This window comes from Vollenhovia emeryi, unplaced genomic scaffold (assembly GCF_000949405.1).
Source record: "Vollenhovia emeryi isolate VEMERY1.0 unplaced genomic scaffold, V.emery_V1.0 DF939174.1, whole genome shotgun sequence".
NCBI lineage: Eukaryota > Metazoa > Arthropoda > Insecta > Hymenoptera > Formicidae > Vollenhovia > Vollenhovia emeryi.
Genome location: NW_011967192.1, coordinates 1772340 through 1786290, shown reverse-complemented (window position 1 = coordinate 1786290; position 13951 = coordinate 1772340). Strand labels below are relative to the sequence as shown.

At 40.1% G+C, this 13951-nt stretch overlaps 1 protein-coding gene across 1 annotated transcript; it reads left to right on the top strand.

Annotated features, from left to right (window-relative positions):
* The first annotated feature begins 10220 nt into the window (after positions 1–10220).
* On the top strand, positions 10221–13545 carry LOC105563602 (protein yellow). Its single transcript, XM_012015316.1, has 5 exons — positions 10221–10359; positions 11158–11287; positions 11356–11518; positions 11605–11964; positions 13339–13545. Exons 1-5 carry the CDS (start codon positions 10221–10223, stop codon positions 13543–13545), a joined length of 999 nt encoding a protein of 332 aa, XP_011870706.1.
* The last annotated feature ends 406 nt before the right edge of the window (positions 13546–13951 follow it).

Sequence of the window (13951 nt, the reverse complement as noted above, 5' to 3'; positions counted from 1 at the left end):
CTCCTCGCGCCTTTGATCTTTGTTTCCCCGCCCTCGTCTTCTTCTTCTTTTCTACATCCCGTTCTTCTCCTCTTCTTTCTTATCCTACCTGGAAGAACGAGCTCTGCTCGTTAGCTCGTGCACCTGTACACTTCGCGACCAGCACGGATTTCTCACATCGGATTCTTCGGCGATTTGGTCGAAAAGGACGCCAACTTTTATTGTTCCTCGATGCGGTCAATCTTTCATGAGAGAACGATTATTACGATTCCACGCCACATTGTTCTTACTTGTTTTTCATTAATATAAGTATCGAAATACTAAATGGAATGATCGTTTAATACAAAGTTTAAATTGCTCTTAAGTAGAAACGTCTCAAGGAATTTATTGCTTAGCGTGCAATACATTTTATCGAATTTTGCGATTGAAGTCCTTATCTTATTAATACGGAATTGTTTCTGATATTTTACGAAGATTTTCGTGCAAGGTGCGAGAAATGATCCAGGACTTAACGGCAACTTGAAGCTCGGCGTGGCTTTTGGACGAAACCGAGGCTGTTCGCCGGGACACGAAATGAAACTTGTGCACCTGCCACGTTCTGCCAAGCTCTCTGCCCCTTTTCTCGCCCGTAGTAACGTAATATTTGTGGAAGCCAGAAAACGGTGTTAATAAATACAACAATACATGCTATAATAATCCGGAAAACTTACATAACAATAGCAAGAAATCAAATGTAACCGTGCTATTTTGTATAAAGAAGTTCTACTATAACTCTGTTAAGTCATACTTCGTGAAATGACAATTTGATCAAAGATATGTTAAAATTGTTTATATAATTCGAATTTACGAGTCTTTAAATTGAAACACATAATGGACAAAATATCATTAACAAATTAATACGTTGAGGAAGTTGATGAGCACGGAGGGAATTTCCTTTTAAAATTACCCTGTAAATCGTGGAACAACATGGCATTTTGAAGAATTTTATGAGATTTTTTTGAAATTTTACCATGCGTTTTACTAGTAAAACCAGCACACACAGCGCGCGCTAACGCGCGCGCTTTTACGGTCTTTACTTTTTTTTTCCTGTACATATAGTATATAACAAATAAAATTATATAAAAAGAAATACAAATTTTTAAATTTATTTTAAAAATTTATTTTCTATATTCTGTCAGTGCGAAAATCATGTAATATGTATTTTGACAGAGTGTCAACGTCAGATTACGTCTTCTTCACATGAAAAAAATCTTAATGTGTGAAGAAGATCACGAATAAATATAAATTAAAACCAAATAGCGCGCACAATGTGCTATTTCCAATAAAGTATTTAACACCAATTTATATTATTATTAAAGTAAATAATTCGATAATTTTTGCCCATAATAAATGAAGATTTGCAATTTAGTAATATACATTTGTATACACCAACTATTGAGGTAAAATCTTTAATCTTAGTAATTAGAATTTAAGTATCAACGATTTTTGTTTCGAAACATTTTCTCGATTGAACAGAATTAATCGTTAATTTAATCAATACCAATAAGTCCGCGGAATAATACGCAAAACGTAGCAACAGTCACGGAACAAAGTAATGTACAATAAAATATTAAGTGCAGAATTTTCCATTGCGTAGACAGGCCAACGAATTCTCAACGTTTTTTTGTTGTTTTTCTCTCGGCGCGGTATCGTACTTACGACGATTAAGCGGGCCAACGAATTCTCAACGTTTTTTTGTTGTTTTTCACTCGGCGCGGTGACGTACGATGTTTTTGCATGCCATCGTGTACCTGAAGGTCGCCGCGATATCATTCGCTCGCCGAACGTCGAGCCGGCAGGCAGTGGCGAGAGTCGCTCCGTGCGTGCTATTACTTTTGCGTTATCGGTTTCCAAGATTCGATCGCGACGAATGTAGGGATAAAACGCTATCGATTTGTACACCTTTATCAGTAACGAGTAACGTTCCTCGATTATTAAGTTCTTACAACTTGTAATGAGAAACGAATTGCGTGTTGAGGCGACGGCTCTTTATCAACGTACATAGGTATTTCACGAGACTAACTCATCTAAAATATGAATGTGAACCGTGGTACTTTGTCGCGGTTACATCACGTTTACGCACCGCGCTTTTAGTTATCTATCGATTTCGTGTAATCCGTTCTATTTTCGGGAAAAGAGAGAAACTTGTGCGTGAAATTTGTGTGTGATTTCGGCGTTCGCGCTGTAATTCGCTCTGTCGTTTTTCAATATTTCGTGCGTTTCGCGGTATCTCACATCGCGTACGGGAGTGCCGAAATTTCGCGCGATCGATGATTTTCGCGAGTGAGTGTTGTGTTAGTGCAACAAGGAAATCTGAGAGGAGGAGGAGGTCTTGACGCATCGGGCAACGGCGGAGAAATCGTAAGGTAAGTGTCTTACATTTTTGTTACTTGCTACTTGTGCAAAATGAAGCATCTGTTCTGTGCTTTTATTTTATTTATTCAAATGATTCGAACGAGGATTCGAATAAGTGTTAGAGACAAAACCATACGTACAAAATTTCGTGAGTTTATATTTAAAGGGAAGACGTTCAGTATTCCATATAATTATAATATTTTAATAAATTATCAGTATATGTATTGTATCGCCAGTGTATGTATTGTATCGCCAGTGTAAACTCATAAAATTCTTCGAAATGCCATGTCCCACGATTACATGATTTTCAGGATAAATCTTAAGAAAAGATTCTGTTATATACGCGACGAAAAATGTTATTGTGTTGTCAAGTGTTTTATTGGTTTCGTATCACGGGGATAAACCAATGTTTTAAAAGCATATTATTCATGAAATGCCGACGCTGTTGCTATTACTATCACTACCGCTACCGCTATTAATCACTCGAATGAATACACGTGTCGCGTGCAACAGGCACCAGAGTCTAGCCTGTCTCGACGTCTCTGCTTCCTCTTGTCTTGTTTCTAAGCTGCCAGTGATAAAATATAATCGAGAGGCGTCCGCTGTGTGTATTAGTATGTACACTCTCGTGCCTTCCGAACGGCAACGGTGAGTCCCACTGGCCTTGCAACCCTACGGGCCCCTCGCGATCAATCTCGTGGGCGTTTCCCCCCCACTGATGCAAAGCCGATGCGCGTGCCAGAAAGTGCGCGAGCCGCACAAAAACACGTGCCACGAGTTGTGGATCTTCTTTATATTCTTATTTGGATGTCTGTTCCTTTCGAGACACTCTTGAACCACTTTTCCAGTTCTTCCTATCTCCTTCTTCCATTATATAATTTCTACGGAAGTTAAAAAAGTTTTTCTTTAACCGATAATATTTCACATCATCACGTCTCATCGAAAATTATCGGTAACGGGAGCTTCGATAACAAACCGATTAGTACTCTCTGATTGAACGATCGCACACGCCTATTTACGAATCTTTTTTTTCAATTATCAACGAAAAAATTATCAACCGACATTATTCTTATTTTTTAAATTAGGAATTTTATTTTTTAATTCTAAATCTACTTTCTCGAAAATTGTATTATGTTCTTATTATCTGTAAGAAATTGCATAATTGAGTTACACGTATGTATATATATTGCTTTGGGTACCGTGTGACGATATATAAATTTACACTGCGTCACGTGATGAAATCCGCTTCCTATTCCAATTCCACTTTCCAATACGTCATCCAGTTTGCTCCCGTTATAACACGATCTCTGTAAAAGGAGATACCAATCTACTCAGCTTGATACGGACTTGTTGGCAACCCGTTTTGTCTGATGTCAAGGTGGTTGCTGAAAGTTCAGGCGTTGCCATTAATTCATCTTCCTGAGAAACACGGCTCACATGTCGAATAATATCTTTAAATTTTAGTAGCGCAGAAACGGGGCTGCCTCGGGCATTGCATTGTCGTCCCTGGGATTTAACATATATTTAAAACATAATTTGTATTTATGTTTATGTCATCCGCGCGTTTCACCGACATTTTGTTTTATAAAGACATTTATTACCGTGCCGAAATAACCACTTTGTCTTACTTGCATATCCACAATTGTCCACTTAATGAAAACGAGGTCGATCGTCTGGAGCCGAACCGCTAATTTCTCGTTGCACAATTGGACCCGCAAATGACGAACTTTCTTCGCATCGTTTGTGTTATTATAGTTTTATTTGCGGCCCTCACCGTTATTCCTCTTCAATTTGCAGCTGCGACCCATACAAAGCTCATAGGAAGAGCGTGTGTACACCAATTATTTCATTACAATCAGATCTCGGAGACTAATGATCGCAATTTGTCTGAGACCTTCAGAGGAACCGCTCGCCAAATACGTCGATGAGTCGTATGTAAAATTCGGAGCTCGGGGGCAGAGATTTATTCTCGAGCGCGTGGCGCAAATAAAATTAACGAGTACTGCATGTACAAAGTGTCTCAGTGTGGCCCGTTCGTGTTTCGCGTGCCGCAATGGCTCACAAAAAATTGTTAAATGAAAAGTAACATTTACGAAGATTACGTTAAACCTTTATTTACATTATCAAGATAAACGTATGTCTTCGATTAACGTTATAATATGTTTGGCATGTTAAATTTATCGTACGTTACCGCGTCTATTATCGTTGTTATCAATTTTATCGTGACTCGACATTGATGTTATCTAAGGAGAAGGGGGGGGAAAATTTAATTACGCGCCGCGGTAGGTAAAATAATTAAACATAAAATTCTGCTAAGCATCAGCGATGATCACAATTAAACTTAAAAAAAAAGGCTGCACTACATTGATACGGTGTACGTAGTAATTACACGTACAATACGTCAGTGTTGTACGCGCGATATACTCGTGCATTCCCCAATAATTACGACGCAAACCGTGCAATTAGCCGCGCGGCGGAATTAGCGGATACATTATGGCGATATTGTACATATAACACCGAGGAATATTCACGATATTTTCCCGTATAATATTACCGCCCGATTACCAGGCGCTCCATTTTCCCAGTTTAGCGCGTCGTAATGCACCCAACCCGAAAGCGCACCCACAGCAAAAATTTCCGGATCCAATGCTATTACACTTGAATATATACTTGAACTATATACTTGAACTATATACTTGAATCTATCATAAAATAGGATCGATATAGCACCAATTATACTTATTATAGGGAAAGGAATATTTTAATATTAAGGTAGTTATTTCGTTAGATCATTTATGTGAGAATTGTTTCAAATTTTTACAGTTTATTCTTTACATCAATACGTGCAAAATAAGGCTAGTTAAATTAAAATTGACCATCTCAAAGTTCTAAAAAAAATATTAAAGTTTGCTACGTTACACGAAATATTACGTGTAAAACACGTTAAAAATATTATTACACGTGAAATATTATTTAAACATATTATTATGTGTTAAAATATTAATATTTGCGTTTGCAAACGCCAATGATGGCACTTTTTTTTTAAGCTTAACAGTGAGTGAGACTCGTATGAGAAACAAATGTGTTATAAAGTAAAATAGAACGAATAACTGAAAAAAAATCAAAATTATTGATCGTTCTGTTTTAACAATATAAACAGCTAAAACTGACAAATGGGAAGAATTATGTAGTAGACATGAGTGTAGTGTAAGAGATGTGGCACAGCGTTTCAAACTATAATCTTTCGAATCTATTTTATATTATCTAATTTATATTAATCGTAAGAGTACTCTTCAGAACAATATTGCATCAAGATCTAAAATGTAGAATAAAATGATAGCATGTATCGTCTTTTGTCGAATCGCGGTGCCAACTTCGTGCGTTGTAAGACGAAGGGAAAATCTTTTTTAATTCGATGGAGGAGAATAAGAATTATTGATTTTATTTTGATATTGTCTTGTTTTCATACTAAATGAGTTTGTGAGAGATATAAATGCGTGAAGAATATTTTTTGTCTCGGTAACAGAAATCCTTTTTGAGGGTGCGCTTCCGTAATAATATATTTCCGAAAATCCCGAAAGTCTTGAAATTTTAATAACCCGCAAAAATGCGTCTGATGAGAGAATGATGGGCGACGGAGATCCGAGCGCGTGTGGCCGCTTTTAAATTATCATGTCAACTAGAAAGTCCGCGGGCGATCCGGGAAGCAATCTAGGCAGCCTTGATGGGGCGATCTACGATCGCAAGAAAGTGACTCGGCAAAGTCGGTCCGTATTAACTTTGCGGCTGTGACGAAAGTTGCAGGTAGATTATCCACGAACGACCAATGGAGCTGACGACGATTGATAAGAACGTGCCATGCACCGAACCGCGTCGTGAACTTTTCTTTGCGTACCGTTGCATGACTGCTGATCAATTAAATTATGCAAAATTCATGGATCTGGTTCATAAAAAGACGTCAAATCCAGGTAAATTATTGTGCATACATTTACTGTCGGCTCGATTTCGAACAATCCTTCTGTTTGAGGGACCGACGGCGATGGAAGGTGAATGCGGACAAGAGGAAGATTAAAATTGACAGGGCGTGACTGCTATCTTGCGTCGTGTCGCTCTGTCACGCGTTTATAATATTTTTGACGTCGATGAATGCAAAGCGCATTGGCGATTTTAAGTGCAAAATTGATACGACGTGATTTTCGTTCAGACTGCAGGTTATTTACGTCTCTGGCGACGGTAAACTGGAAGCCGCTTGGGTTTTCGATTTCTTTGAAAATAGGAAGCCGAAGTGCCACTGGATTAACGAGATTACACGTCGGCGTATCTCATTCTCGATGATTATTCTCAAATCATCGGCAACTTATAACCGCTGTAATAAGCTCGGCGTTGCGTAGAGGAAGGCAGACGAATACTTCCTGGCTCGGGGTGATTTACGGTGCAAATCGAACTCGAGCCGGGAGTAAAAACTCGATGACACGACGTTGAGTTCACGTTAAATTACTCGCAGCTACACATCCCGCCATCACGCAGCGCATTAATTCGGCCGTACATTGCAATTCGGTTTTACCGTTAATGTCGCGCGTCATCGATAATTAAGCCGGAATAATATTTTTCGCCCGCCGGCAATTATTCATTTTCGCGAATTCTGATTGCGCCCTTCAGGAAGGGCGTGCTGATTAATGAAACGCGGCGAGGTGGGCGAAAGGGATAGGAGAGCGGAGAGGTGAGGGGGGGCGGGCAGGGAGGAGAGGGCTGAACGCAATTTCAGCCGTCAGTTTCGCGCGGGAAGATAACGGAGTGCCCTCGGGAATTTATTCTCGGGAGCCGATCATCCGTGAGACAGACGGCGGCTTTTTGTCGTCACCTCGTTACGGCTAACGAATGACTTTCCTGCCCCCCGAACGCGCTCGCAATGCCCGCCCGCGTTTCCACGGTCGTCGCGCGCCCGCGACGCGACGTTCCCCGATGGGCGCGCCCGGAGATTTATGAATTTAATTAAATCGCTATCAGATTCAATTTAATCGCATCGCTCGCGCGGCTAATGCCGAAATAACGGCCGTGTATCTCGCATCGATCATGAGCGCATCGACAGTCATTACGTCTTTTCTGTTATTTGTAGAAATCTTGTTTGCACCTCGCTGTCATTACGCTGTCATTACGAACAGCCAGTCCGTTCGGATTGTATTCAATTATGGCGAAAATAGCCACATGTAGCACATTAACTGGTCTGTAGCTTGCAGCGCGCACTTAGCTGTGAAGTATTTGTAATGCGAAGAAAAAACTGGAGAAATCACAACCAGCCGGCTCGCTATTACCATTTGTGTTACACCTATTTAATTATGCCGTGATGTTATGTTCTAATTACGGTTACGAAAGTATCTGTTTAAGGAATAAATCTATCACTCTTTGCTTCATAATTTGAAAATATTGCCTTCTACAAACGGCGACTGTTAGATACGCAGAGGCTAATAAAGTAACAACCAAGGAAAAAAAAGGATTAAATTTTTATAGCTTGTATTAAATATTATACGTAAAACAATTTTATTTCTGAGTAATGCAATCTAAGAAGCGATATTGAATTTGCCAACAAATGGGATAACGTGCGATTTTTCCAAAGTTGTACAACAGATTATGATTGTTGATGGAGAACGTTGATGGACCCGATACCGAAACGTTAAGGCACGCGTGAAATCCTTCTCCTGCAATCAACTAAATCGCCGCGTCGAAACACATAAGTGCAGGTGCACAAGATATCCGTACTGATTGACAGCCTGGAAAGTGCGCGAACGTAGGTGTACATGCACCAATGCCAAGATGCATTTCTCTCCGTGCGCGGGGCATAGGTTTCCACGTGGTATGGGGCACGGTTTCGCATAGGGCTGGGTGTTCGCCATATATACGGCGAGCGTTTTACAGGAACACGCAGTTTAGGACTGAAAGAGCGACAGCGGCTTTCTAGGAGACTGAAGTATCCTGGATTGGCAACTCCGTTCTCCATTTCGTTCACCGCGTTTATTTACTTCGGAACTTCGGATTCGCTGCCACATTGATCTACGTTATTCCTGCCGTCAGAGGAAGGGTCCAGGCTGATGCCGCGCTCGACCGTCGGATAAACGTGGTAAATATCAGACGGTATGAAGTAGTTGTAGCGGAACCGTGTACCTCAATGAAAATAGATTGAAGAAGAATCTCATTTACAAGTTATACATTATTATTATTTTGTGGATTATAATAGGTGTTCCGGTTAGTTTTAAAGGAATGTTTTGCAAGAAAAACACGTTTATTTTACAGAGATGTTAAATTGTATTTGATTTAAAATATTTTCCATGGCTAGCTGTAACTTCTTCAATTTTTCGGGCAACAAGTGAATCCCGCGATAAAAGAAATGATATCCCCCGAAGCAATCTACTTATCAAGCCACTTTTGTACTTCTTCTTATGATTCGAAGTGCTGATTAGCAAACCTGTGCTGCTTAGATCGAAATAAGTGATAATAGGAAGGAGCACAGTCTGATGAATACGATAATGTATCCTTAACTGTCTTTGCAAGGTGCGGTCGAGCATTGTCGTGCGATAAAATCACTTTGCGCTCTTTTTTTTAGCTATTATTGGTCACCCATCAAACGAAGGTGTCTCTTGTCACACAATTCTATAGAACATGTGCAACATTTATATGACCACAATCTCGTATGGATGAATTATATACACATAATTTTACATCCATGACATGACTCAGTTCGCTTGAAAAGGACCACAACGGTCGAAACGTTGTGAGCATTGAAGATAAAAAATGCCAGATATGATAAAACAAAACACTGAAGTTGTTAATTACCGCTGGCGACATTGAAAAATATTCTTGTTAGTCTACTATTGGACGTTTCTGGTTCAAGCACGATTCAAATTAATTAATTAATTGTTTACCTCTGATATAAAATATATAATTAATATATATATAATTTATTTTTTTTATATTGTATATAAGCCGTTATTAGAGAAGATATACTTGACTTGTCAGCAATAAATAAATTTCAATTGTTTTTCATATTATTATCTAATTGAGTTTGTCAAAATTGCGCTGGAAAGTTAATTTCCATATTACGGTAATATATTTTCTTGTACCCTACATTAGGCGAGATAAATATGTCACAATATTCATTTCTACGATAAACATCAAACTGGTTAGCGAAATGATAAGGATAGTAGTAAATATATGTCGCAATGCTCTATCCCCTTCACCGAGGGAAATTTCGATGACATAACCGATAATCCTTCGTATCCTTTTTAGCTCAACGGTGATTAAGTAATTACTATATCGCTTTTCGTTTGCGAAGACTATTGCATAAAATCAAAAGTGCATGTAAACATGCACACGTATACGCAGGCTGTCTAATTATAAACTTGTATTAGTGCGTATCTAATTAAAAACCTGTATTAGCCAAGTGCTAATACAGGTTCGTGTCTATGAAAAAAAAGCGACAAGTGCACGCGCTCATATTAAAATATTAGGTATGTGCACAGTCGACTAATATTTTTTTTTTGCTAAGACAGTTTCACCAGTTATTATTTCTAAATACGACCAGGCATGATGAATTAATGTCTTTAATTTGACATGCATGTCAAATTACTTTTCTCAATTACTGCATAATAATATCTTTAAGACAACTAGGCAAATAACCGTTTTGCATACAGAAAAGAAGAGATCGACCAGCAGAAATGGGAAATTATCGCATCTGGAATTGCGCCCTCGTTTCGACCTTTCTGTTACTGTGGACCGTGAATATCGATGGGGCTCAAGTGTGGGGCGTGCAGTTTGGGCGTGCTCCGCTCTTGGAGAGGTTCACTTGGAAGAAGATGGACTTTGCTTATCCCGACGAGCGCAGCCGGCAGTTGGCGATAGCGAGTGGCGAATACGTGCCGGAGAACTCTCTGCCAGTCGGCATCGAAATCTGGAGGAATAAGCTGTTCGTCACGATACCACGATGGCGCGACGGTGAATGTCCGAAATATTAGTCATTAATTGTGGGCCTTGCCTATTGTCTCGATTAACGTCTTATACGGCGCGACAGACAAATGGGCTCCTTGCCCAAAAAACGAGGCGCGACGCTTCAAAGTCATGAACCGGAAGCAGACGCCGGCATAATGCGCGGAAGATCGCCATAGGAGGTACACGCCTCGATTCCCGTCTGAGCGACTTCCGGCCCGCGACAAAAAGCGCCGAAAACCGCGAGTGTGCTCTCAATGGGAGCGTTTCTGTCTTTGTCGACCTCCGCCTCCACCTTCACGGTCCCTCCGACACTCTCTCTCTCCTCCCCCCCCCCCCCACCTCCCGCTCCCCCGAGGGAGGGGAAACTCGGCGACGAACGGGTTTATTCAAGCCCTCGCTGCCCTTTATTCACTCCATCTTTTTGCACGCTCTATGTTTATTATATACGTTGGCGCGCGCCACCGTTTTTTGTGTTCGCACAAAGGCCGGACAATGACGGCGGCACGCTGTGTAAGATCTTTAATGTTCTACCCTTCCGTCCGTCTCCCCTTTACTTCCTTCGGAGACCCTCGCGGACTCTCCGCAATTCCTTCCTCTCGCGCATTCCTTATGTTTCTCTTGCGTCCTTTTTTTTACACCGTCTAGTTACGAATCGATCTTCTGACATGCTGTAACGTTCGTTTCTCGTTTTATAATTTTAATACTGATTATTCCTACCTCCAAAAATGATTATAAAGAATCGCAACCAGGATGAGAACGTAACGATAGATTGTGAGTAACGTTTTGTAACATGTTTCGTATTAGGAATACCGTCAACGTTAAATTATGTACCGTTGGACGCTAATCAAGGTAGATCGCCGAAACTCATACCTTATCCGAACTGGGCCCAGAATAAGGCTGGTCTTTGTGGCAGCGGCTTGACCACTGTTTACAGGTGACAAACAGAAGGTTTAGGACCATCCAAAGTATTTGTTATTTATTAAGTTAAGTATCTTTCTCCAGGATTCACGCGGACGCGTGCGACAGATTGTGGGTGTTGGACACTGGAACAATAGGAATAGACGAAACGACTGTACAGGTCTGCCCTTACACCTTGAACGTGTTCGACTTGACCACGGATAAGCTGCTGAGGCAATACAAGCTCAGATCGGAGGACATCAATCAAGTATATAATTTTTTTCACATTTGTCCGATGTTTTTTTTTAATTTTCGACCCTCTGCGAATTTTACAATTTTCGTTTTGTCGCCCAGAACACCTTTATCGCCAACATCGCGGTCGATCTGGGAAAAGGCGGTTGCAACGACGCCTTCGCTTACATGTCCGACGAACTCGGCTACGGCCTGATCGTGTACTCGTGGCAGCAAAATACGTCCTGGCGAATAGCGCACAGCTACTTCATGCCGGATCCTCTGGCGGGTGATTACAATATAGGAGGCCTGAACTTTCAATGGGGAACCGAAGGCATTTTCGGAATGAGCCTGTCGCAGATACTAACAGACGGCTATCGGACGCTTTTCTTTCATCCTCTCAGCAGCTATCGAGAATTCGCCGTGTCCACGAGGATTCTGAGAGACCAGCAGTTGTCTCAAAGTAGTTACCACGAGTTTCAGGTATATTCTTTTTAACATCTTTGTTTGACGGTCACGTTTGGAAAAAACTTATTTTTTTATTTCGGGTAGAGTTTCTGCCCAGACTCTTTGTCGAGCTGTTCCCTTTCTAAAAAAAAGAGACGTTACCGGCGCGAATATCGAACAGTTGAGGCCTCTTTCCGCGATGCCGATTGGTCTCGAAGCGTTCATGTCATGCTTCACCTTGCATTCGAATCTTGATAATTTGTGAAAAAATGTACTTAAAGAAGGTTAGAAAAAAACATAGAGTTAAAGTTAAATAACGTCTAAGCAAATGAAGGAGAACGATACAAAGTAAAATTTAATAAAAAATGAGAGATAGTTTGAAAAAATAAGCAGAATACATGGAAATGATATCTATCACTTTAGTGAGCATGACTGAAGATGACAGGTAATATTAATAAATAATTATAATGTATTAATTATCAATTAAAATGATTTAACTATTAACTAATTGAACAAAAGAATGGAACAATCTACTCTAAAATGTAAAAATAAGGATAATGCCAAATGACGCTCGCTTAGCGAGCGTAATGTTCACAATAAAATCTTGACGTCTTTTCAGGTGTTATATATCAATATTGTGTGTAAAAAAATTAAAGTAGTCACTTCAATGTTTTAGGATTTATAATTGCAAGACTTTGTTCAATACTCTACGATTTTTAAAAAATTCCTCTTCTATTTCTTCCTCTGAGTCCGCTGCGTCTTTTAGCGTATTTCGAGTAATCTTGACGTCTTTTCAGGTGTTACATATCAATATTGTGTTTAAAAAAATTAAAGACGCTTCAATATTTTAGGATTTATAATTGCAAGACTTTGTTCAATACTCTACGATTTTTAAAAAATTCCTCTTCTATTTCTTCCTCTGAGTCCGCTGCCTTTTAGCGTATTTCGAGTAATCTTGACGTCTTTTCAGGTGTTACATATCAATATTGTGTTTAAAAAAATTAAAGTAGTCACTTCAATGTTTTAGGATTTATAATTGCAAGACTTTGTTCAATATTCTACGATTTTTAAAAAATTCCTCTTCTATTTCTTCTTTTGAGACCGCTGCGTCTTTTAGCGTATTTCGAGTAATCTTGACGTCTTTTCAGGTGTTATATATCAATATTGTGTTTAAAAAAATTAAAGTCGCTTCAATATTGTAGGATTTATAATTGCAAGACTTTGTTCAATACTCTACGATTTTTAAAAATTCCTCTTCTATTTCTTCTTCCGAGTCCGGTGCGTCTTTTAGCGTATTTCGAGTAATGCCGCATAAAACATTTATTTATGTCTTCCTTTCTCCGATCTAATCTAGCCATTACGAATTAAATACAGTTATCTCATTTCATTATTCATTTTTATGCGATGTAGGTCTTGTCGTCGAGAGGGCCGCTCTCTCATTGCACGGCATCCGTAATGGACGAGAACGGACTTCAGTTCTTCAACTTAATCGATCAGAACGCGATCGGCTGTTGGAATTCTGCGTTACCTTACGCGCCGATCAATCAAGCGATCGTCGCCAGACACGACGAGGCTCTGATATTCCCAGCAGATATTAAGGTGCGCGGCGCTGTGTAATGGGGGATAATTACCTACTATGAAGCCCCGTCATCCTCATTTACCTCCTCGCTCACTCTTTACCGCCCGTAGGTGAAACGCGGCTTACTCTGGATCATGTCGGATCGGATGCCGATCTTCTTGCTATCGTCCCTGAATTACACGGATGTGAACTTCAGAATACTCACCATGCCGGTTCAGACGGCAATCGCTGGGACGGTCTGCGACAACACGCCGTGGAGACCCACCAAGAATCAAATCTGGTAGTACTAATCATTCGCCGTGCGTACATTTTAAGCTGGCGCTACACTGTGCGCGATTCGTAATGCGCGATTCGTGATTCGTACACTGAGAACAATTTTCATTGGATAAATCGAGTAAGTAGTGTTTCCGAGGAAAAATTAATCATCGGCTTTTCCGATTAAAC

Coding starts and splice junctions, on each gene's coding strand:
- LOC105563602 (XM_012015316.1), top strand. CDS start 10,221: ATGGACTTTGCTTATCCCGACGAGCGCAGCCGGCAGTTGGCGATAGCG. Junction 10,360..11,157: donor GATACCACGATGGCGCGACG/GTGAATGTCCGA, acceptor GTTTCGTATTAG/GAATACCGTCAACGTTAAAT. Junction 11,519..11,604: donor GATCGGAGGACATCAATCAA/GTATATAATTTT, acceptor TTTGTCGCCCAG/AACACCTTTATCGCCAACAT.